This window comes from Plasmodium vinckei, assembly GCF_900681995.1.
Source record: "Plasmodium vinckei vinckei genome assembly, chromosome: PVVCY_12".
Classification (NCBI taxonomy): domain Eukaryota; phylum Apicomplexa; class Aconoidasida; order Haemosporida; family Plasmodiidae; genus Plasmodium; species Plasmodium vinckei.
Window position 1 is genome coordinate 199056 of NC_051304.1, and position 21732 is coordinate 220787.

Genomic DNA, 21732 nt, shown 5'->3' on the forward strand with positions numbered 1-21732 from the left:
ATTTCATTATTTAGCATGTTTTAGCCACCAAAAGGTTATATACATTTTTATTGTTTTATTGTATAGTTACATAAAAAAGTTAAAACATATTATGTAGGATAATATTTTTAAAATAAAATTTAATACACAAAATAAATAATAAAATGTCGCTTTTCCATTTTGTTAATTGTTCTATATCCGTCTTTGCCCCTTACTATATAATATCGGATGGATATAAATTGTAAACTTATAAAATCAGATATTCACATCCTTACTATATGCTACATGATATATGCTATAGTTTTGTGTGTGACTTACATAATTTTATTACTTTCCCTTTTTTAGATCAAAGAGTGAAGGATCCACAAAACTATTCTTCATAACATTCTTCTACTATTTTACCTCTCAAATTGTTAAGGTTATACATAATTTTAATTATAAAAGTTGTAAAATATTTATATCCATATATAATTACCAAACTATAACAAGCATAATAATATAATACCTTTTTTTTGCAGTTGTTTGCATTGGCCTTCCTCTCAATAGGACTTATGCAGAGCATGACAATTTTCAATGTATAAAAAAAAAAAAAAGATGGAATATGCCAATACAGATACATAATTATCACCCCTTTCTACCCCTATTTATGATTAATAATATACTTCATCTTTCAATTTTTAGATTGTTTTTCAAGAGGCTGGAAATTTTTTTGATCTAATAGGACTCTATTATGTTTTGTCCCATAAGTATGAGCACTATTCTACATATATATATATATATATATATATATATATATATATATATATGCTTATTCAATCATTCATTTCAAACAGAATATATTAAAATTGTTTTCACAATTTCATAGGCAAATGCATATGTTTAACATAAAGAGTAGAGTATTGTCTGCGGGTCTTAGTTGGGGATTTTGTGAATCAGTTGCTACAAACTTTTTTCCCTTTTTAGTTGGTAATATATCCTAAAACATGAATAAAATATTTATTTCCTATTATGAGCAATCCTTATTTTATTATTTTTTTGTCTTTAATTTTTATAGGAGGGAAATCAGTTGATTTTTCTTTGAAACATATTTATAGATCCATATCAGCAAACACATTTTTGGTACATTGTTTTTTCCACAAACATATGAGCATAATCATTTTTAAAAAAAAATATGCAAACACATGTATTCCATTTTTATATTTAATTTTTTTGTTTTTATAGATCTCTAATTTGAGTAAAGCATATTTGTTATATTTATGGATAAAAAATGTACAAAATAAAAAAAAAGTAAATTCAGTTAATTCTCTTTTAATATATTTCACATTTATCCTTCCCCTTATGAATAAGTAAACAAAATAAACATAACATACAAATTTTTGAATTCATATTTATTCTTTAAATAAGTTCACACGTTGACATATATACTTATTTTTTTATTTGCCTTTTTTTATCGAACTATTTGCAGAATAATTCTAATAAATGAAGACATAATTAGTAGTGTGATATTTATTAAGTTGGTTAGCCTTTTTCTTATTACCTTTATTTTATTTTGTTGCTCAAAATATATTTTTAATTCACAAATAGAGAAAGTGGAAGTTGTCAAAAGTAACACTTCATATTCTTATGATAACGATGTATATGATAATAGTGAAGATAATGAAAATGATTCAAATAAAGGATTGAAAAAAAAAAATAATAAAAGAAAAAAAAGTAGATAAATCAACTTTTTAATAATGACATATGCACAGTAAACGATTTACAATTTTTTTTATTTTATTTTATTATTTTTGATTCTGCATGTCTTTGCAATTTTGCTGTGTAATTAAGGAATAATCCCCATAATTACATAAAATATATTCTGTTTCCTTGCTTGTGCGGATTCTTAAGTTATTATTAAATTCGTTCTATAAGGAAATAAATGACAATAAAAACACATGTTATATGGCAATATTATATATAATCATATATTATATCCAAATTGTTCTTGTTTTCATTCAATTTTTATGCCATTTTAAGTTTATATATTTTTTTTTTTATTTTTACCTCTTGAGGAAACAACTCTTTAACACACTTTTTTGTTTTTGTTAATAACCCTCTGTAATTAAAAAATATAAAAAAAATACAATAACCTATTAGTTTAAAATTGGAAAAAATAAATATTTCCTATATTGTCTTTTTAGCTTGGTGGACTTACAAGAATAGTGACGCTTGCTTAACCGCATGCTCATAACTGGCATCTTCGTTGTACTTCAATGGGATACCTATGTTCATTAGTAAATTCGAGCATATATATTTTTTTGCTTTTTTTATGCCATTACAATATGACAAAACATCAGTTCTTGCTAACGAAAGCGATATATACCATTTTTATTTGAAAACATGTACTTGCATGGAAACACTACACGTGTATATTATTTTATTTGTGTGTGGTTACCGTCAGAATTTATTAATACGTAAGATACAATTGATGAATTATTGCTCATCCAGGTGTTTAGTGATTCACTTATTTCACTTGAGGAACTAGCCATTTTTTTTCAATATTTTTTTTCGCTATTTTTTTTTCGCTATTTTTTTTCGCTGTTTTTTTTCAATATTTTTTTTTCGCTATTTTTTATTTCTGCTTTCTCATTGCATTTACTACCCCCTTTCTTTTAGGACACCACTTAAAGATAAATTGACAATAAATTTAATCGTAATAATAATGCAACAAATATCAATACTAAAGATTTACTAAAATAAAAAGACGTATATGAGCATTAATTGTTCATATTTTATATGTTTTATAATAATATACGTATTTATGTACTCCTATATACGTACATACATGTATATATGGGTATAAATTACAAAAATGTGGAATATTCCAAAAAATAAAAAGATAAATAAGTTTTTATACTTTATAGAGATAGCATTAATTAACAAAAAAAAATATACAAAAAATGCATAAAAATTTATAAAAACTATCATTTTATTGTATGAAAGAAAAAAGACAAAGAAAAGCCATTATGTGCATTTTCTATTTTTACGGTAATATGTAGTACATCTATATGCGCATGCATTTTTTGTTCATTAATAATATTTCATTATATGCACAATTTCGAGTAATTTGAAATTTGCATTATCCATATATGGGCGCAATTGCGTATCACAAAAAAAGGAAAAATTAGTATGCAAAAGCGCAAAAAAGTAATCCCATAAATATCACCATACACTGATATAGTGCATGTATGCATATTATATTCTCTTATACAAATTAATTTATTTTATTTCTTCATTGCTTTAAATTTTTCTTGTTAATAAACGTCATATTGTTTGAAATATTTATCATATATTTTTATATCCTTTTTTTTACACGGCTATTTCCCCAATCATTCTATAGTTTCACTTTCCCTTTTGAAGACAACTTTTTTCGTTTCCGATGCAATAGACTCTTGTTCCTTTACATGCTCTTTTTCTTTTTCTTCTTCTGATTCATCTGATTCGTCTTCTGAATCTTTTGACTCGCCATCCGATTCTTTGGATTCATCTTCAGATTCTTCAGATTCTTCTTCCGATTCTTCTGATTCTGCTTCTGGTTTTTTTTTACTATCTAATTCATTCATATTTTTTTTATTTAAACTTTCTGCACTATTAGAATGCCCAGATTCTAGAGTTTTATTTGATTCGATTGATTTGCTTTTGTCCTCCTCCTCATCATCATCACTTGATTCATTTGATTCTGAATTTTCACTTTTATCGGAATTTGAATTTGCATCCCGATTACTGCTCTCTGAACTGTCACTACTACTATCTGTATTGTTAGTATCTTGAGCCTTTTAGGATAAAAAAAGAAAAAAAGCATATAATATAAGCAATGCATCAATATAATGGATAAATAAAAGGACTAACATATTAATAAGAAGCAATATATGACATACCATCAAGAATTCCGGATTTTCAATAAGCAATTGCATGCACTTATTAGCCATAGGTATACATTCGACAAATAAAAAATGTGTTTTTTTTGGCCTAAAGAAGGTTGGTGCAAATATTTTCCCTAGTGTTTCTATAGTCATATTATTTTCATTTGAATATTTTGAAACAGTCTGAAAGAATTGTAATATACATAATATACAATCTCTAGTTCCTGGTTTTAATTTATTATATAATTTTTTAATATTTTCTTTTATTGTTTTATTTGATGCTGATACTGTTTTTAAATGATATAATCGTGTAAATGCATCTTTTCCTAATAATCCATGTTTTTGTGTATCTAGAAATAATCTAAAGGAACATACTAAAGAAGGAATATTACTAAAATCGGTTGTAGGCTCTCCATATTCTATATCTCCTATTATATTATATATTGTATTTGCATCTGTTTGTAAATAGAATAAATCTTTTGTTGTAATTGTCTCTGGTTTGCATAAATAAGTTAAAAAATCTACAAGTATAGAAGGGATATGTTTAAAACCATTATAGCTTTTTCCAAATCTTTGACATAATATTTCTAAATCGGCAGAAAATGGAGATATAGGTATTCCTTCCCCTAATAATACTTCTTCATTTCTTTGTACAATATAAGGAAAGTGTTTTAGATTTTCAGTTGGATTAATATTTAATTTTAAAAACAAATCTTCTAATTTTTCAATATATTCAACTTTTTTCCAAAATTTTGTTGACACAAATGGGGTTAATATAGTTAGCAGAGATTTCGAAAAAAATCCACTATGCACTAGGTACAATTTTTTCAGATTTTTTTTATATATTCTTGGCAAAGTATCATACCCTAAAAAGATAATAATAATATATGTATAAATATTTTTGTATCAAAATCTTTGCAAAAAATGAGTAAATGCAATATTAATATATATATGCTTATAGCTCGAAAAATTAAATTAAAACAATACAATTTATTACAATAATAATCAATCAAATTCCATGTCTAAAGTGTAAAACAACATTCTCTCGTTATGAAATATATATATATATGCATGAATTGTTCTTACATTGCTTGGCATATGCATATACCACATTGCTAAGCCAATTTGTGTGTGTTTCACATAAAACAAGCACATAATTCTCTTTGACAATAGGATCTAAAGTCATGATTACATATCTCCTAAAAGATAACATAAAAAATATACAACATTATATATGCAAATATACACATTAAATATTTTCGTCAAATTTATATTTTATTTATGCTTATTTTTCTATTTTTTAAATTACAATGTTTTCTCAGGATCCGATCCAGATGATATTATAAAACAAGGAATCAGTAAAACAATATGGGAGCCATACCCATCTTTTCCTATTGTTTTTAGTAAGTCTGTATTATACAGCCTAACAAGGACAAAAATTGATCATATATATAGGTAAATTCTTTTATACATATGCATAGATATAATCTACTCAATGGTTTTAAAAATAGACATAAATGATAATTCACATGAATGTATATGCAAATAATAAGTAACAAAAAAACACTGGAGGCAAATTATTATTTATATTTTTTATAAAAAATTATATACTCATCAAAATTTTCGGCTTGTGCTTTCTTCAGCAGCTTTTCGTATTCCAGTAAAATTTCCTCAGGAACTTCATTATCGGAGTCAAACATTTTTTTAATTATAAATGTTAATAGTAAAAAATACAACAATAATATGAACGATATATATTGTACATATAAAAAAGTGGGGACACAAAAAAAAAGTAAATAAATCAAATAAATGAAATATATATGTTATATCTTCATTTATTCATGCTTAAAAATGTACAAAAAATTTAATCCCCTTTATAATACGATGGTAATAACATTAATTCATGCAACTTTCCGATTTAACTTCATTTTAAATTTTTATAGCTATTTATAATATTTTATGAATAGCGGGTTGTCTTTTTTTTTTTTTGAGGAATTAAATAAAAGAATTTTTCCCTCTTTTTTATAACCTTACATAATATTTTATTATCTTTTATCTATGAATATGTTTCAATTTAAAAAAAATAAGCAAAACAAAAATGTTAAATTTGCAAAATAATATATATATGCTAACTCATTTAAATTTCACATATCAGATTTTTCATGAAGCTTTTATTTCATTGGAATGATAATAAAATAACACATATATGATATTGTTTTTTTTTCTCTTTTTTTTTTTTAAATTTATATAATTTTTCGAATTTTAATTAGGGCATGTATATATTTTTATATTATTTTTTTTTTACATTTTTAAAAATTTTTTAAAACAATAGCATATTAATGATATATTAAAATAAAACAAAACATTTTGTTTTTTTCTTGATTTATGCTATCTTTTCATAAAAATAGAATTAAGCTATTTATTTTATTAATTATAGTTATATTTTTTACGATAATTATATGTTAAAATGTTATTTATAAGTCAAATGCCACCTCTCGATGGATAGCCAATAAAGTTTAATAAATTTGGTGACTAAGCTAGAGCTTTTTTATCATATCTCAAATTTCACATTCGCAGTCAATCATTATATATATACGATATATCTATTCATATAAATATATAAACATCATCATAAGAGTATAATGCTCATAACACCGTCAATTTATGGGGAACTCCTCAAAAATATAGTTAAAAGTATGTTCTTAAAAAAAGGTGAATATATACCAATATAAATTATATTTATTATTTATATATTTATACATACGTATACACTATCAATATGTGTGTATGTTGTAATAAAGTCTAAATAAATACATGGTTATTTCCGCATAATGGGGAAGGACTTTTATAGTTGCACACACACAAAAAAACATATATATTTTTTATTCTAGCTATAAAATAAAATCCTTAATAATCATTAAGTATATGTGTATAATTATTCTTCATAATTCCTAACTTAATATAACTTTTTTGTTATGTCGATATTCTTTTTATTTGCCTCAATACATATTTATAATAGAAAGAGGTGAAATATTTGTATTTTGAAATTATTACCATGTATACATATTCTTATATAAAATGTATGAACTGTTCATGTAAAAAAGAAAAAATATAGCCAAAATTATGACCAAAATAACAACCGAAAAATAAACAAATTAACAAATCAAAGACATCATCACGCTGCACATATATTTTTAATTTGAGAGATTCTTTGATATTCTATATGTGTTATAAGGATAAAAAAAAATACATTTAATATCCTTAAAATAAATATATATTCATAATTTAGCTATTTAGTTATATATATGATTATGTTGAAAATGTATGTCCTATGTGTGCGTGCGTATACGGCTATATCTTTGAATTTTTCCAATTATACAATATTTTTTGGTTATTTTAAATTTTTAATAAAATAATAAAAAAAATAATTTTCTACAAATAAGTAAATTACTCTCATTTATATAAAAAAATGGTAATAAAATAATTAATATTAATTTCATAATTTTTTTTTTACAACATATGTTATAGGCAACTGGTGCGTGCAACCAACAGGATTTTAAAAATAGAATTGCAGATTTCATCTGCAAAACAAAGTTGATTTGTGTATTTTTAACAACATAATACTAATTTAATGAATCATTTTAAATATAAAAATACATATAATAAAAAAAATTCTAATTATTATCCTTTTACCCCTAAAAAAAATGTATAAAATATAGTATATATACCTCAAAATATTTCACGCACATACCGCAGACATAATCGTAGACTCCATATTTTTTTTTCGCATGTTGTTTTTTTTATATTTAGTTATTATGCATATTCTAATTCACTATCATATATTTAAAAAAATAAATACATATAAATTATGTATTATATATTTTTATTTTCTATTTGAATAAAAGTATTTTTAACTTTATAGAGTATTTTTTATTTTAAACAATATATCATTCCATTAAAAAATAGAAAAACTAAAAAACAAAATGAACATTTTCTATAAATATAATATGTTTTTTTTTTTAATAGCGACACATTTTTATAATTGTTAAAGATGTAAATTTCTACAAACATTGTATTTCATAATATTTTTTTTTGTCTACATTTTAATTTTTTATATACCTGTATTTTTATATATATAATAATTTTTTTCCGTTTTTCTATTTTTCCTATTTTTATGTTAAATTATTTACTTAACAAAAAATCAACGGTTTTTTTAACCAAAGATTAACAGTTTCTATTGTAGAATGTGTATAAACATAGTTGAATTATTTCCCAATTTTTCATAAATTTTAATTATATGATAAAAAATATACATAAAAATAATAATAAATTTAATGATATATTTTTATTTTAATTAAAAATAATTCTTCTTTTCAACATATAGACAATTTTTTTCAAATTGTAATTAAATAAGTCAAAAAAGGTGGCAAATAGAATTTTAGTAAATAAAATTCTTTATACTTATCCTGTATATTTCCTACAGTTTTCATTTTTAAGCTTGACTTAATTTTTTTTTCGTGACAAACAAATTTTACACAATTTATAGTAGTTAAAGAGTTTTATGCTATCATAAATTTAAAATTACAATGATATAACAGACAGAAAAAAATATACAATAAAACGCTAAACGTCAAGCATACACATGCGTAAATACATGTCTGGATGCCATTAAATATATATTCAGAAATTTAGAAGAATCATATATAACAATATCAATCAATCACTTTATGTATATAAAATGAAAATACATAGATATGGAGAGAAAGAGTGGGAAAAGTAAATATATGCATTTTTTGCCTATAATTAATTCACAAACAAAATTAAATATATTAGAAAAAAACAATATTTTAGAAAAAGTTCATATCTTACCAATAAAAAAAAGAACCACAAATGTTCATGAATTGTACAATAAATTGAATGAACTAATTAATGAAAAAAGTGTATTGTACGAAGGGGTCGTTATTAGTTTAAAAGATGACTCGGAATATTCCGACTTGAAAATAAGCAAAATTCCAAATATAAATGAAAAAGATGAAAGTATAAAAAAAAAATTAGACAATGATACTCTTTTTGGAATTGATAAAGTTTCAACAGATGAGAGCTCTGCTGATGAAAGTCAGACATCTGACATGCTCCTTCCTCTAAATGACGATGAAAAAAATATAAACAAAATTGATTCAGACAATTTTAAAAATAATGTCAAAAAAGAAAAAACGTCACAATTACTTGACAACAATGTCGATTATGTTATTATTAATTGCATACCATCAAAGGGTATACTTAATCATGATACCTTAATTTATACTAATGGAAAATATGTTGATTATTTAAAAAAAATTGAAATAATAATAATAAATGATAAAAATTATAAAAAATATGAGAAAACCATTAAAAGAAAATTTGTTTCTTTCAAAAAAATGATACTTAAAAAGAGTAACGAATTTTTCAATGGGGCTATGTCTTTATTCCCATTATATTTTAATTTTATTCCTGAATTGTGCATGTCAAAAAGTAGAAACAAAGTTTCAAAAAATGAACAGTGCTCAATAGAAAAGATAGTCAATCATACCACTATTAACGAATACAATACAAAGAAAAAAGAGAGAAAAAAAATAAATAAAATTGTGATACAAAATTTTTTGATGAACCATTTAATTCCTTATTTTAAAAACAACAAAAATAAATTATTTTATCCTGGAAAATTATTTAATGTAAATAATTTTTCTTTTCTAGTTTCAAAAATTGACATAGATATAAGTGCTGGTTTTATCGATGATTTAACTGTAAGCCATTTAAGTTTTGATATTGCATATTTGTTTATTTATTCCTTTTTTATGACCTTACAACATATTTATTCTTAATATTTTCACATATTACAGGAAATAAATCTTAGAGTTGATTCATATGAAGAATATAACAACGTACACATTGTCCCTCTTTATGATACTTTACCAACAACATATAACTATAACTTATTTATAGATTATATAAAGCCATATATAGAGAGACATTATTTAAGTACGTTTTCTCTTTATGATACATTTTTTTATAGAGGTGTACAATTCAAAATTATGGGGGTAGACCCAATTGATATGGAATCTGGAAAAGGAAGAATAAGTGCCAACACATCAATATATACTCAAGGTTCAGTAAAACCAACATTTTTTGATGTTATATCAACTAAATCATTTAATTATATCAAATCTTTACCATTTGAATATAAGCCTTATGCAATATTAAATATTTTACAGCACCTCGACACTGATTCATTATTAAGATTATTTCCGTCGGCAAATATAAATATGGAATCTTCAACAAAAAATGAGAAAACCATACTAGATCACTTAAGCCCTCTTATGTATGAATATAATAAAGAAACCACTTCCTACGATCCAAAAAACATTATAATTGGACAAAGAAATATGCAAAGTGAAAATAACAACAATATAATAAATGAACAATGTGCAGTTTGTTTTGAGCATTTCATAAATAATGATAAATGTATTAAATTGACTTGTCTTCATACATATCATTGGAAATGTGTACAAAACTGGTTTAGGTTCAATTTGACCTGCCCCTGTTGTCGTCATAAATTGCGCATTTAAAATGAATCACCATAAAACCAAACATATTTATCTTTCCATATTTTATATTTTCCATTTTTATTTTTCATTTGTTTTATTTACATTTCGAGATATGAAGATGCACCATTTGAATCGGTTCATCTGATAATCCGCTTTTGTCTTTTGTTTTAGTCAAACTTCAATAATTGTATATATATACATATAACATATAAATTAAAAATTGGTGTTTTAAATAATCAAATATAACCTTTCCAATATAATATTACTATTCGAATGTAGTGTAATGCATATTAAAACAATGAGCTAGCTAATAAGAAAATACAAGGTAAAATGAATTTACTATATATGTAGGATTTCCTAATTTTAAATAATTGTTTTAAAAGTGATTCATATACAATATTGTATGGATGAAATATCCTGGTGTTAACTCATTTCAATTGTTAATATCTTTTGTTTAAATTTGTCCATAAAAATTGTTGGTAATATATATTTCATGAATAAAAAAAAAACGGATACCAATTTGGTCATTCATTAATTTTGGAATTGATATTACGTAAAACCGATATATAATATATTTTTATCATTTTTTTATAATTGTTTTAACAAATGAAAAATTAAAAATCATTTAAATGAAAATTTTTTTTGTAATTTTATATAATTAAAAATTTTAAATACTATAATAATATACCATATAAATATATTAATCAATTTATTTGCTAATTTTCAGCCATTACTTCAGAAATTTTTATTCATCTCATAAAAAAAAAAGTAAATAATTGAAGAATAAAAAAATAAGATTATTCAAACCTTGGTTAATGGGATGTTATTTCTAAATAGTTTATAAAATTATCACATATTATTGTATAAAAATGGATTAAATGTATTTATTGTGACTATATATATAACAGTTTGATTAATAATGTCTCTATAATGATCCTATAATAACACCATATAGGCATTATATATATTTGAATTAACCTAGGTAATAGTTTGTTTTAATTTCTTCCTTAAAAAAAATTTGAAAATATGAACTTTGTGAAAACTTATATATATAAACAAGAATATACAGAAGAAGGAATAAAAGAATTGGAAAAAGATGCAAGGAGTGTAAAAGAAATTGATGAAAATAAAATTCTTAAGGATCTACCAGAATTTAAAAGAGGCAATAACTTTTTAAGTCTATCTGAACAATTAGAATTAAACAAAAATAATAAGGGAAATACAACAAAAGAAAATCAAGACAATACAACTTTATTAGATATACCAAATATAAATGAAGAAAATATAGACTTATATGGAAATCATGAAGTATTTGATAATTATAGTTTTGAAAAAATTAAAGAAAGAGAAAAAGAAGTTGCTGATGAATATAAAGAAGCAATAAAAGATTATGTTAAAAAAAAAGAATTAAAAAATATAACATCCCATGATGATATTTTGAAAGATGATATTAATCATAACTTTAAAAAAATTAAAAAAGAAATTATTAATAAAAAAAAAAATAATAATGAAATTAAAACAAATATTAAAGCTATAATTAAAACTACAAAAAAAAAAACAGATAATCCAAATTCTGATAATAAAAATATTCAAGATAAAGAATTATTGAAAAATAATCAACAACCCCAAACTTCTTTTCTTTTATCTGGATATTCAGACGATTCAGATGGTTAGTCATACATACCATTGGGAACTTACACATTATAGCATTTGAATAATATAGCATACGACTTGTTTTTTACTTTTTTATTCTTTTACTTTTTTATTTCTCTTATTTTTTTGTGTGTACCATTTCTTTCTATTTTTTGTTTTACAACAGTTTTGCATTCCTTCCATTGAGGGGAATGCACATAAAACTATCCATGTATTTTCAAATAATTTATTTAAATATTATGTTTCACAAAAGTTGTCATAACATAACCTTAGTTTACTTATTTTTCCATTTGGTTTCTTTTCAAAATTTTCAAAAAAAATAGAGGGTTGATATATTAACCCTGTATTTGATTATTTTACACGGGCAACGTTTTATAAAGCATAATTATTTTTATCCATTTTTAATGTCATTTTTCATAATTAAAAAATAAATAAAATCGAAAAAAACATAGCAAATGTAGCCAATTGAACGTACTTTTTAAAAATTTGTAAAAAAAAGGGGATGGAAAATATTGGGTATAAAGGGTCAAATAAAAATAATTTTAAATCACGCCTCAATATGTAAGGAAAAAACCAGAACATGTATTATTGTTATTGCTATTTTATTATTACTTTTTTATTATTACTTTTTTATTATTACTATTATTGTTATTACTTTTATAATATCCATTTTTTTATATATTCTATGGGCTTATTTTTAGTGCGGTTTTACTAAAATATATATTATCAAATAAAAAATGAACAATAATTAATTTTAGAAATAATTCCATTAACTTCTCGAACTATCTTTTTAACTAAAACCTTTTTAGTAATAAATAGGGAATCAAAAATATTCGTATTTTCTATATTCCATAATTATAGAAAATTATACAAGGATTGGCTTTTATTGCCATAGGCCTATTATTTCTTGTTTGTTTTCATTTTTCAAGCTTAATCAATTTTACAATGGTCTTAAAAGATAAAAAAAAGAAACTTCAATCCTTACGATATTTAAAAAATAAAAATAAAAAAAAGTATCCTGAAAGAGAAACCAATTCAAAAGAAACAAAACAAAATGAAACTGAAGAAAACAAACAAAATTATTTAGACGATGATGATTTACCAAGCTATAATAGTTATGATGATGCATTAATTAAAGACAAGGATAAATTTTCATATATTCTAAATTCAGATGAAGAACCATATGAAATAATAGAAGAAAATCAAATAAATATATCAAATAAAAATAAGCAAAAAGAATTTCACATAAATTTTGTATTAACATCAGTAGCTTTAAACATCCCACCAGGAATGATATAACAAGTTTGTAACCATATAAACAAAAAATCTAACTTAATATTGTTCATTTTTTTTTTCACATTAGTAGTGATAGTTTTATGGTTTTCCAAATTTGGCTGCATTTATAAAGTCTACCACTTTTTCAGTGACATATTTTTTGGTATCCTCTTTTTATTTAACCATTACAATGGAGTATTGTAAATAATAGTACCATTTTTTTATGGCATTTTTTATTTTATTTTTTCATTTTATATTTAGTTCCATGAAAATATATGAACTATGTGTGTATGCATAATAAATGCATTTTTGTTGTTTTTGTTATTATGCTCATTTTGGGGTTTAAGGTTTTATTTCACTAACTTTTATTTTGTGAAAGTTGAAAAAAATGTTTAAAATAAAAAATATATTAATTTGAAAAATAAATGATTGCACTTTTTTTCAACTCATGAATTCTGAGACTAGTTCTCTACATTTTTTGTAAAACATGTTTGAAAATAAATCTAAATAATATGTGCATATACCTAAAAAAAAAATCCATAAAAAGTAATGCATTCCACTATTTAATTATAATAAAGGAATATTTGCATATACAATTTTAATTATTCCATATTTAATAATATAAAAAAATGTATAAACAAAATATTATATCATAATATTCTTACTATATAATAACACATGGTATATGTACATGTAAATAAATAAAAGGAAAAGATGAAATAAAAATGATTAAAATACGGCGAATAAATTTATACAAAAAGATTAAGGAAAAGATCCCTTATGGAGTTAAACAAAGCCAAAACTATAAAGATGCCAAAAAACAAGAAAGATTATCTTTAGAGGCTAATAGAAAATTAAAAGAAAGTCGAGGTATGCTATTAGAGGGGAAAAAAAACTTATTCATGTGTTTAAGGCAAAATAGTGATATAAATTGGTATAGAGCTGGTCAAATTTTAAAACATTTAGAAATTCATCAAAGAGCTAAACCAGAAATAACTTCAAAAATGCGAGAAAAAATTACAGATATTGCTAATTTTGTAAAAAAGGGAAGATAACACCGAATTTTTTATAACCATTCCCTATAAATACACTTTGATGTTGCTTCAAAACAGAACAAGTGAAATTATCTTAAAATGGTTATACATTTTATTTAGTAAACTTATTTGGACTATGATGAACAACCTTAATGCAACTAAAGAGAGTATATTTCCTCTCTTATTTAAATGCTTTATCATTTTGTAGTTGTGCATGGAAATTAACTATTTTTTCATATTCCATCGTGCTATAATACAATGTTTTTATACCTCTTTTTTTTTTTTTTTCAAATTGTATACATATTTGATTAGAAATAATATTCCTAACTTAATTCACAAAATATAATTCATGTTATTTTTTAAGTATTTTATATTAATAACTATGAGTATTGATAAAAACATGATATGATATATTTACAATTATGTTTATTAAAAAAGGAAAGACGAAGCATAATAAGAGTGAAGAATAAAATAATTATAAAGATAAAACATTAAGATAAATTTAATAAAAAAAAAAATTAAACAATTAAATTAACACATAATAGCATTCATATGTATAAACACGCATGTGTTGGTACGTACACACATGATACGCACATAACACAAATATACGCATATACATACGTACATATTAATATTAATATGCAATATTATACATTAATAAAAAAAATAAAACATATTAATACTATTTGATTAAATTATTCAAAAAAAATAAAAAAAAAATTAAATTACTAAGAGACAAAAATTGAAGAAAAAAAAAAAAATCAAAAGCGAAAAAAAAAATACATAATAATAAACCCGTAATGAAAAAATATGTAACATAAATAATAGGGTATACATATCTTATACAATTTATATATGTATATCGTATTATTATGTATGATACAATATTTTTATTTTTCAAATCTTATTCAGGTTTATTTTTTTTTCAAATAATTTAATACTTCATATATTTAAATCATTTATGACAAAATAAATGTTACAATTTTTGTCAACAACAACACATTCGATTTATATCCGTTTCATACATTCACAAAATAATTCAAATAAATAATTCCAACCTCATGCGACAAATACATATACATATAAATATTAATGTGCTATTATGTACACGTCTAACTTAAACATTTCATATTACTACTCTGTTTTTATTTCTGGTTTAGAATCCATATAATATATATAGATGGATCTCATTTACATTTACATTTCCATTCCATCTTCATTTGTATACCCATTAAAATTGCTGCCTCCATTTTGCTCATACGAATTATTACTGTTATTATTTTCATCTTGAGTATTATTACCCATATCCGTATTATTGTCATTGTTATTTATATGATCCATTAAATTGTTTATCATATCTGGATTCATATTTCCATGATTATTATTATTGTTTTGGATTCCATATGTTTGATCTATCATATTATGGCTAGCCATTTCATTATCCATCTGACCATATACAGAATTATTATTATTTGCACCATGATTTATTCCTCCATGTTCCATATTATTTTTATTATCATCAATCAAATAGTTATTTAATGAATTCATTTTATCTCCTGATGTATTAGACCCATCTATATTTGGTACATAATTATTTATATTGTCACCATGTCCACTAACATTATTATTTCCAATAATATTTCCTACTCCTCCTGTATGTAAATTATTAAAATTATAACCATTCATATGATTAATTTTGTTAACTTGATTTATATTATTATTTATTGGGTTTCCGATATTCCTCCCATCCATTCCTGTATTATCATTTTCTAAATTATTATTTTTTCCATTTATATTTGATGGATCCATTATTTTATTATCATTAGCTCCATTCGGGTCTAATCCATTTATTGCATTTAAATCAGCAAGGTTATTCATACCTGGTGGTACTACAACCATACCATTATTTCCAACCCCTGGGCTGGTATAATTTTTAAATGCACCGATATTTCCCGGATAATTATTATTAATTTGATTTGGTATATTCCCGATATTAGATATATTTCCAGAACTACCTCCATGCATATTCATATCCATATTTGAATTATTACCAACTCCTCCGTTTATCATTCCTATGTTATTCATCATATTATTATTTCCAAAATTATTTGAAGTAAAATTTGGTGCATTATTATCAACCCCACCATTAGCAAAATTATCCTTAAAATTTATATTGATCATACCATTTGGATTGGTACCATTATTCATCATGTTTTTTGTGTCAATATTAAATATGTTTAATAATTCTTCATCTGTAAATGGAACAGCTTTATATGCACATTTAACAGTATGTACAGCTAAACTATGTGCCTTGTTGAATCCCCATTTTTTTAATAAATATTTTGAAATTTTGGGTTCTTTGGAATTTTCATTTTCTAAATATTTAGCAAACCATGAATATGAATATGGATCAAATCTAACTCCTTCAACAGGTGTTAATGCATTAGCTCTTGCAGTTAAACTTTCCATACGTCGACCTCTTGGAGCTCTAGTTCTTTTTGTAGGAGAAAAATCATTTTCACTATCTTGCCCATCACTATGTGGAATTTTATTATGTACACCTCCTATAACTCCAAGCATTCCATGATGTTGATATGGGTTTGCTCCTGAATTTGCTATATTATTTCCTATACTGTGCCCATTATTAAAATTATGCATATGTGGTAATAACATATTTCTATTCATCCCTTTATTGACCCCATTCGTATGATCGTTCATGTTATCATCCTGATCTAACATTGAACCATTATCTATCATTCCATCTATATTACTATTTAATAAATTTCTTCCTCTTTTATTTCTATTTTCAGTTGTTGTTGCACCAGCTTGTTCAGCTTCCAATCGACATTGGATAGCTAATTCTTTAGCTTTTTCAAAACCTAACTTTTTAATTGGAAATCGTCGCATTTGAAAATTTTTACCAATTGACCAATAAGCTAGCCATGAACCTTTTCTGTCATTATATGAAACCCCTTTCATAGGTCTAGTACAATCTTTTTCATATGAATCCATACATTCTAACAATTCTGCATTATCATTCATTCCTCCATTATTACTAGCAATATATCCTCTTCGTATATTTTGTTCTATTTCATCTAATGATAGATGTGAATCTTCACTCAGTTTCCTTTTCGGTGGTCTGCCTCGACCCCTTTTTATTCCTTTATTTGTTTCACTTTTTAATAAATCTTTTTTAGTTAATATGCCATTGGGTGAAGTAACTAATCCCATTCCCAACATTGCATTATTATTTTCACCATTCATATTTCCCATATTCATACCATTTAATTGGTTCATCCCATTTAATGCATTCATTCCACCCATGTTATGCATGTCATTTATTGCGTTCAAATTATTCATACCATTGGAGAATCCTCCGAGATTATTACCATTGCCCATAACCATATTACAATTATTTCCCATCATTGCATTATTACTTCCATTAGGGATACCGTTATTATAATTTTGATCCATTTCATTACTACTCATCTGAGTATTTATAAGACTAACTTTTATTAATTCATTAGATATACCATCCATTGCTTTTCTACCATGTACATGAAACATTGGCTTGCATCTTGCACCTGCCTTTTCTGCTTCTTGTCGAGCTTTAACAGCTAATATTCTGGCTTGTTCAAAACCATATTGTTTAACTGAAAAATATTTTCTTATTTCTCTTGTATTGTCATTCCAAGCAGCTAGCCATTGTTGTTTTTTAGGATTAAATCGAACACCTGGAATTCTTGGCAAATATTCAGGGTGACCTTCAGTATTAGGTTTATTCCAACTATTCATTGTATCATTTTTTTTTATTTTTTCAAGTTTTATATTATAATTTTTATTATTTATATTGGTACCATTACTATTCATTCCGATCATGCTATTGCCACTATTATCATAATCTTGAGGGCCTCTTCCATTCATACCATTATTATATGCACCATCTAAAAAGTTGGGATCCATCATATTATTTTCATCCATATCTGAATCATATAACATTTTATCTTTTAAATATTCTTCTTGATAATCGTAATCCGATTCTTTATTATTATATTTTGAAGGGTCATCATTTTTATTTGTATTATTTTTATTTGATTTTAGTTCATATTTTTTTAAATAGGATAAAACATTATCAACATCTGCATTGTTAGAATTAGCTTGTTTTTCATTCATCATATATTTTAAATTATTAAGAGATTCATTTGGTAATTTTGTTCGCATCAGACAATCATAATAATCGTCTACCATATTTTCATTTTGATCACCATAATTATTCATATTGCCTCCATTATTTAAAAAATTATTTTGATTTATAATTTTACCATTAATACTTAAATTTGTATTATCTTTTGATGAGCTTACCATACTTGCTAAATTAAAACTACTATTTGCATTATTATTATCAAAATTAGAATTATTAGCAAAATTTTGTTTCTTATTTATTATAGCTTCTTCATATTCATTATGTAAATCATAGTAGTTCATATAATTATTTGAATTTTGCTGTGAATCTGCTGCTCGTAAAATATTTAATTGTTGTTTTAAATAATCACACACTGAAATATTCCAAGTAGATGGCAATTTATTGTAACTTAAACATGGCCCAAATACGGCTATATAGTTATGTAAATCGACAACTGTTAGTGCATTTCTCAACCTATTCAAATGATATAAAAATGATATTTTTTCATCTGAATTATTTGAATCAGTACACATATCCTTTAAGATAACTATTAATTGTTGTTTACATATTTCTACTAATGATGGTACATCTAATTTATCTTGCTCAACATAATTTGTATATATTTCCTCTTTTTTTTCATATATTAGTTCATTTTCTTCACCTTTAACATTATTTGAATCTTCAGCTAACTTTTCACTATTTTCATTACCATCTTCGCTTTTTGTATTAATATTATTTTCACTAACTAACGTTTCCATATTTCAAAAAAAATTCATTAATTACATATATTCTAAATATCTTTATGGCTACATAAATTGGCTTAACACTTGTGCACTTTTTAATACACGTATAAAAATTCACATTAAATATTGTATGGGTATATAATGTATATATAAATAGGTATATATTTGTATTCAAACTATACCTTCATTTATACATTATATACATATATAGTTTTTTGTATGTTTGTCTAATATTTATAAGATATACCCTTTATATATAAACATTCGAATCAAATTATTCGTATACATATATATGTGTATTCTTTTGTTTTATTCAATTTTTATTATTTTTTTTTATCATATATTTACGTGTTATATATGCCTTGGCATTCTTCAAAAATATACAAGCATCTTCTTAAATTGTGAAAGCATTTATATAGTGAAATTAAGAGTAATTATAGTTTTTGTTTAATACCCTTAATAGATATATATAAGAATGTAATTCACAATAATATATTTGTATTAATAATTAATCCATGTTAAAGCTGCTGCATTTTTTTTAATAATAACTCAAGCACATACAAAATATATATAAAATACACACTCTCAATCTATATAGAGAATATATATATCATTGATACATAAAAATTATATAATTGCAAAATATACAAAAAAAAAAAAATGCATATTGTTCTATATATATATATATATAGTTCATCAAATTAACAAAATAAGTGGGACATTTTTTCTCATTAAAAAGTTATGTATTGCTATTATTTTTTTTTTTTCTTTTTTTTGATTTTTTATAAACATATATATAATATAATATCATTCAGTCTTTAGTGCATTTACCCATTTTCATATATATCACATGGAAATGTATTAATAAAACATATAAGTGTATATAATAGTTGTATACATGCACGCATGTATATCTATTAAAAATGACATGCACTTATATTAACAAATGTATATGACTATTTATTGTACTATCATATATGTGCAATATATAAATATACAATTTAAATGTCCTTTAATTGCAAAAAATTTTCATGTATTTTTAATTAACACATGTATGTGTAAATATTATTATAAAACGAACAAATATATAAGTATGTATAAGCACATGTATGTATATATCATGTATATATTATATATAATTATAAACATACATAATATATACAAATTAAATGTGTATGCAATATATATATATTCAAAATTCAAAACAAAAATAAAGAACAAAGTATATTCTTATTAATTCTCTAATATATGTTCTTGGCTTATTATCCCTTTTTACTCTTTTATTCGATTTGTTAAGTTTATTTTATAGCCTTTTGTGCTATCCTTTCATTAAATTATTCTTTTTTTTTCTTCTAATTTTCTCGTTTCAATTCTAAAATTATATATATTATTTTATATTTATATATAATTTTTTTTTTGAGCACTTTGTTTTCTTTTTTTATGTTTTAAGTTATATTTATATTTAATGTGCATAAGCAAATTTACGGAAATCAAAAAAAGTTATTTTCAATTTAAAATCATAAAACATAGAAAAAAAAAATTCTTATTACATAACATTAATTAATTATATGCATTTGAATATTTTTTTTATGTTTTTTTTAAATATATATTTAGTAGGGATATATATATGTAAATACATTTTTCAAAAAAAATGGTGGAGCTTTTATGCTTATAATGTTCTTAAAAATTATTCTGCCTTTTTTTGCATATATAAGCATATGTATATATAATGTCCATATATATATTTATGTAATGTATACATAAGCATAATACCATATTTGTTATAAGCTTTTTTATATGCACTTTTATGGGTTTTTTTTAATGAATGCACTCATAAGCAAATTTTTCCACTGAAAATGGCAAAAAAATATATGTCAAATATATGTAATATGTAATGCTTTATATTATTATTATTTCATTGGTATATAAATTCATTCACTAATATTTTATATACTAACCATATATTTATATTAAATATATTATAATAATAATATGTATAAAATTATATGATTTCTCCTTATGGAAAATGCACAAATCAATTATTTAACACACGCATAAAGTTTTATAAGGATTTTTACTGGAACTTAAAAAAAAAATTTTTTTATAAATTTAAAATACATTTACAAATAAGTTCCTTGTAATATTTATTTTATAACATCATTATTTCTTTTAATTATGTATTTATGAGCCATCAAATATATTATATATATGTTTCCATTCTAATTTTTATTATTTTATGTAAAATTATATAATTTTTATTTTATCGCATAACAGCAGATATTAAATATGCATGTTTACATTTTTATATAGGGTAGATATGCATATATATAATGGGATGATATATAAAAGTGTAGTATATATGTATATTTTATATAT

General features: G+C 23.1%; 8 protein-coding genes across 8 annotated transcripts; 5 read left to right on the forward strand and 3 right to left on the reverse strand.

The window, feature by feature from the left end:
• Positions 1 to 143: 143 nt before the first annotated feature.
• Positions 144 to 1697, forward strand: PVVCY_1200600 (conserved membrane protein, unknown function; the record flags this gene model as incomplete). Its single annotated transcript, XM_008625071.1, has 8 exons — positions 144 to 220; positions 325 to 397; positions 498 to 554; positions 661 to 725; positions 845 to 945; positions 1034 to 1098; positions 1201 to 1325; positions 1445 to 1697. 8 exons carry the CDS (start codon positions 144 to 146, stop codon positions 1695 to 1697), a joined length of 816 nt encoding a protein of 271 aa, XP_008623293.1.
• A 63-nt stretch (positions 1698 to 1760) lies between these two features.
• PVVCY_1200610 (conserved Plasmodium protein, unknown function) lies at positions 1761 to 2507 on the reverse strand (the record flags this gene model as incomplete). Its single annotated transcript, XM_037634611.1, has 4 exons — positions 1761 to 1883; positions 2023 to 2074; positions 2174 to 2240; positions 2414 to 2507. The coding sequence occupies 4 exons, from the start codon at positions 2505 to 2507 to the stop codon at positions 1761 to 1763; spliced, it is 336 nt and encodes a 111-aa protein (XP_037490692.1).
• Positions 2508 to 3347: 840 nt separating this feature from the next.
• On the reverse strand, positions 3348 to 5581 carry PVVCY_1200620 (rhoGAP GTPase, putative; the record flags this gene model as incomplete). The annotated part of the gene is made up of 5 exons (XM_008625073.1): positions 3348 to 3791; positions 3897 to 4747; positions 4968 to 5080; positions 5191 to 5304; positions 5493 to 5581. The coding sequence occupies 5 exons, from the start codon at positions 5579 to 5581 to the stop codon at positions 3348 to 3350; spliced, it is 1611 nt and encodes a 536-aa protein (XP_008623295.1).
• A 3054-nt stretch (positions 5582 to 8635) lies between these two features.
• Positions 8636 to 10486, forward strand: PVVCY_1200630 (RING zinc finger protein, putative; the record flags this gene model as incomplete). The annotated part of the gene is made up of 2 exons (XM_008625074.1): positions 8636 to 9664; positions 9761 to 10486. The coding sequence occupies 2 exons, from the start codon at positions 8636 to 8638 to the stop codon at positions 10484 to 10486; spliced, it is 1755 nt and encodes a 584-aa protein (XP_008623296.1).
• Positions 10487 to 11491: 1005 nt separating this feature from the next.
• On the forward strand, positions 11492 to 12139 carry PVVCY_1200640 (conserved Plasmodium protein, unknown function; the record flags this gene model as incomplete). Its single annotated transcript, XM_008625075.1, has 1 exon — positions 11492 to 12139. The coding sequence occupies one exon, from the start codon at positions 11492 to 11494 to the stop codon at positions 12137 to 12139; it is 648 nt and encodes a 215-aa protein (XP_008623297.1).
• Positions 12140 to 13063: 924 nt separating this feature from the next.
• On the forward strand, positions 13064 to 13417 carry PVVCY_1200650 (conserved Plasmodium protein, unknown function; the record flags this gene model as incomplete). Its single annotated transcript, XM_008625076.1, has 1 exon — positions 13064 to 13417. The coding sequence occupies one exon, from the start codon at positions 13064 to 13066 to the stop codon at positions 13415 to 13417; it is 354 nt and encodes a 117-aa protein (XP_008623298.1).
• Positions 13418 to 14118: 701 nt separating this feature from the next.
• Positions 14119 to 14448, forward strand: PVVCY_1200660 (conserved Plasmodium protein, unknown function; the record flags this gene model as incomplete). Its single annotated transcript, XM_008625077.1, has 1 exon — positions 14119 to 14448. One exon carries the CDS (start codon positions 14119 to 14121, stop codon positions 14446 to 14448), a length of 330 nt encoding a protein of 109 aa, XP_008623299.1.
• Positions 14449 to 15627: 1179 nt separating this feature from the next.
• Positions 15628 to 19371, reverse strand: PVVCY_1200670 (transcription factor with AP2 domain(s), putative; the record flags this gene model as incomplete). The annotated part of the gene is made up of 1 exon (XM_008625078.1): positions 15628 to 19371. One exon carries the CDS (start codon positions 19369 to 19371, stop codon positions 15628 to 15630), a length of 3744 nt encoding a protein of 1247 aa, XP_008623300.1.
• Between the last annotated feature and the right edge of the window lie 2361 nt (positions 19372 to 21732).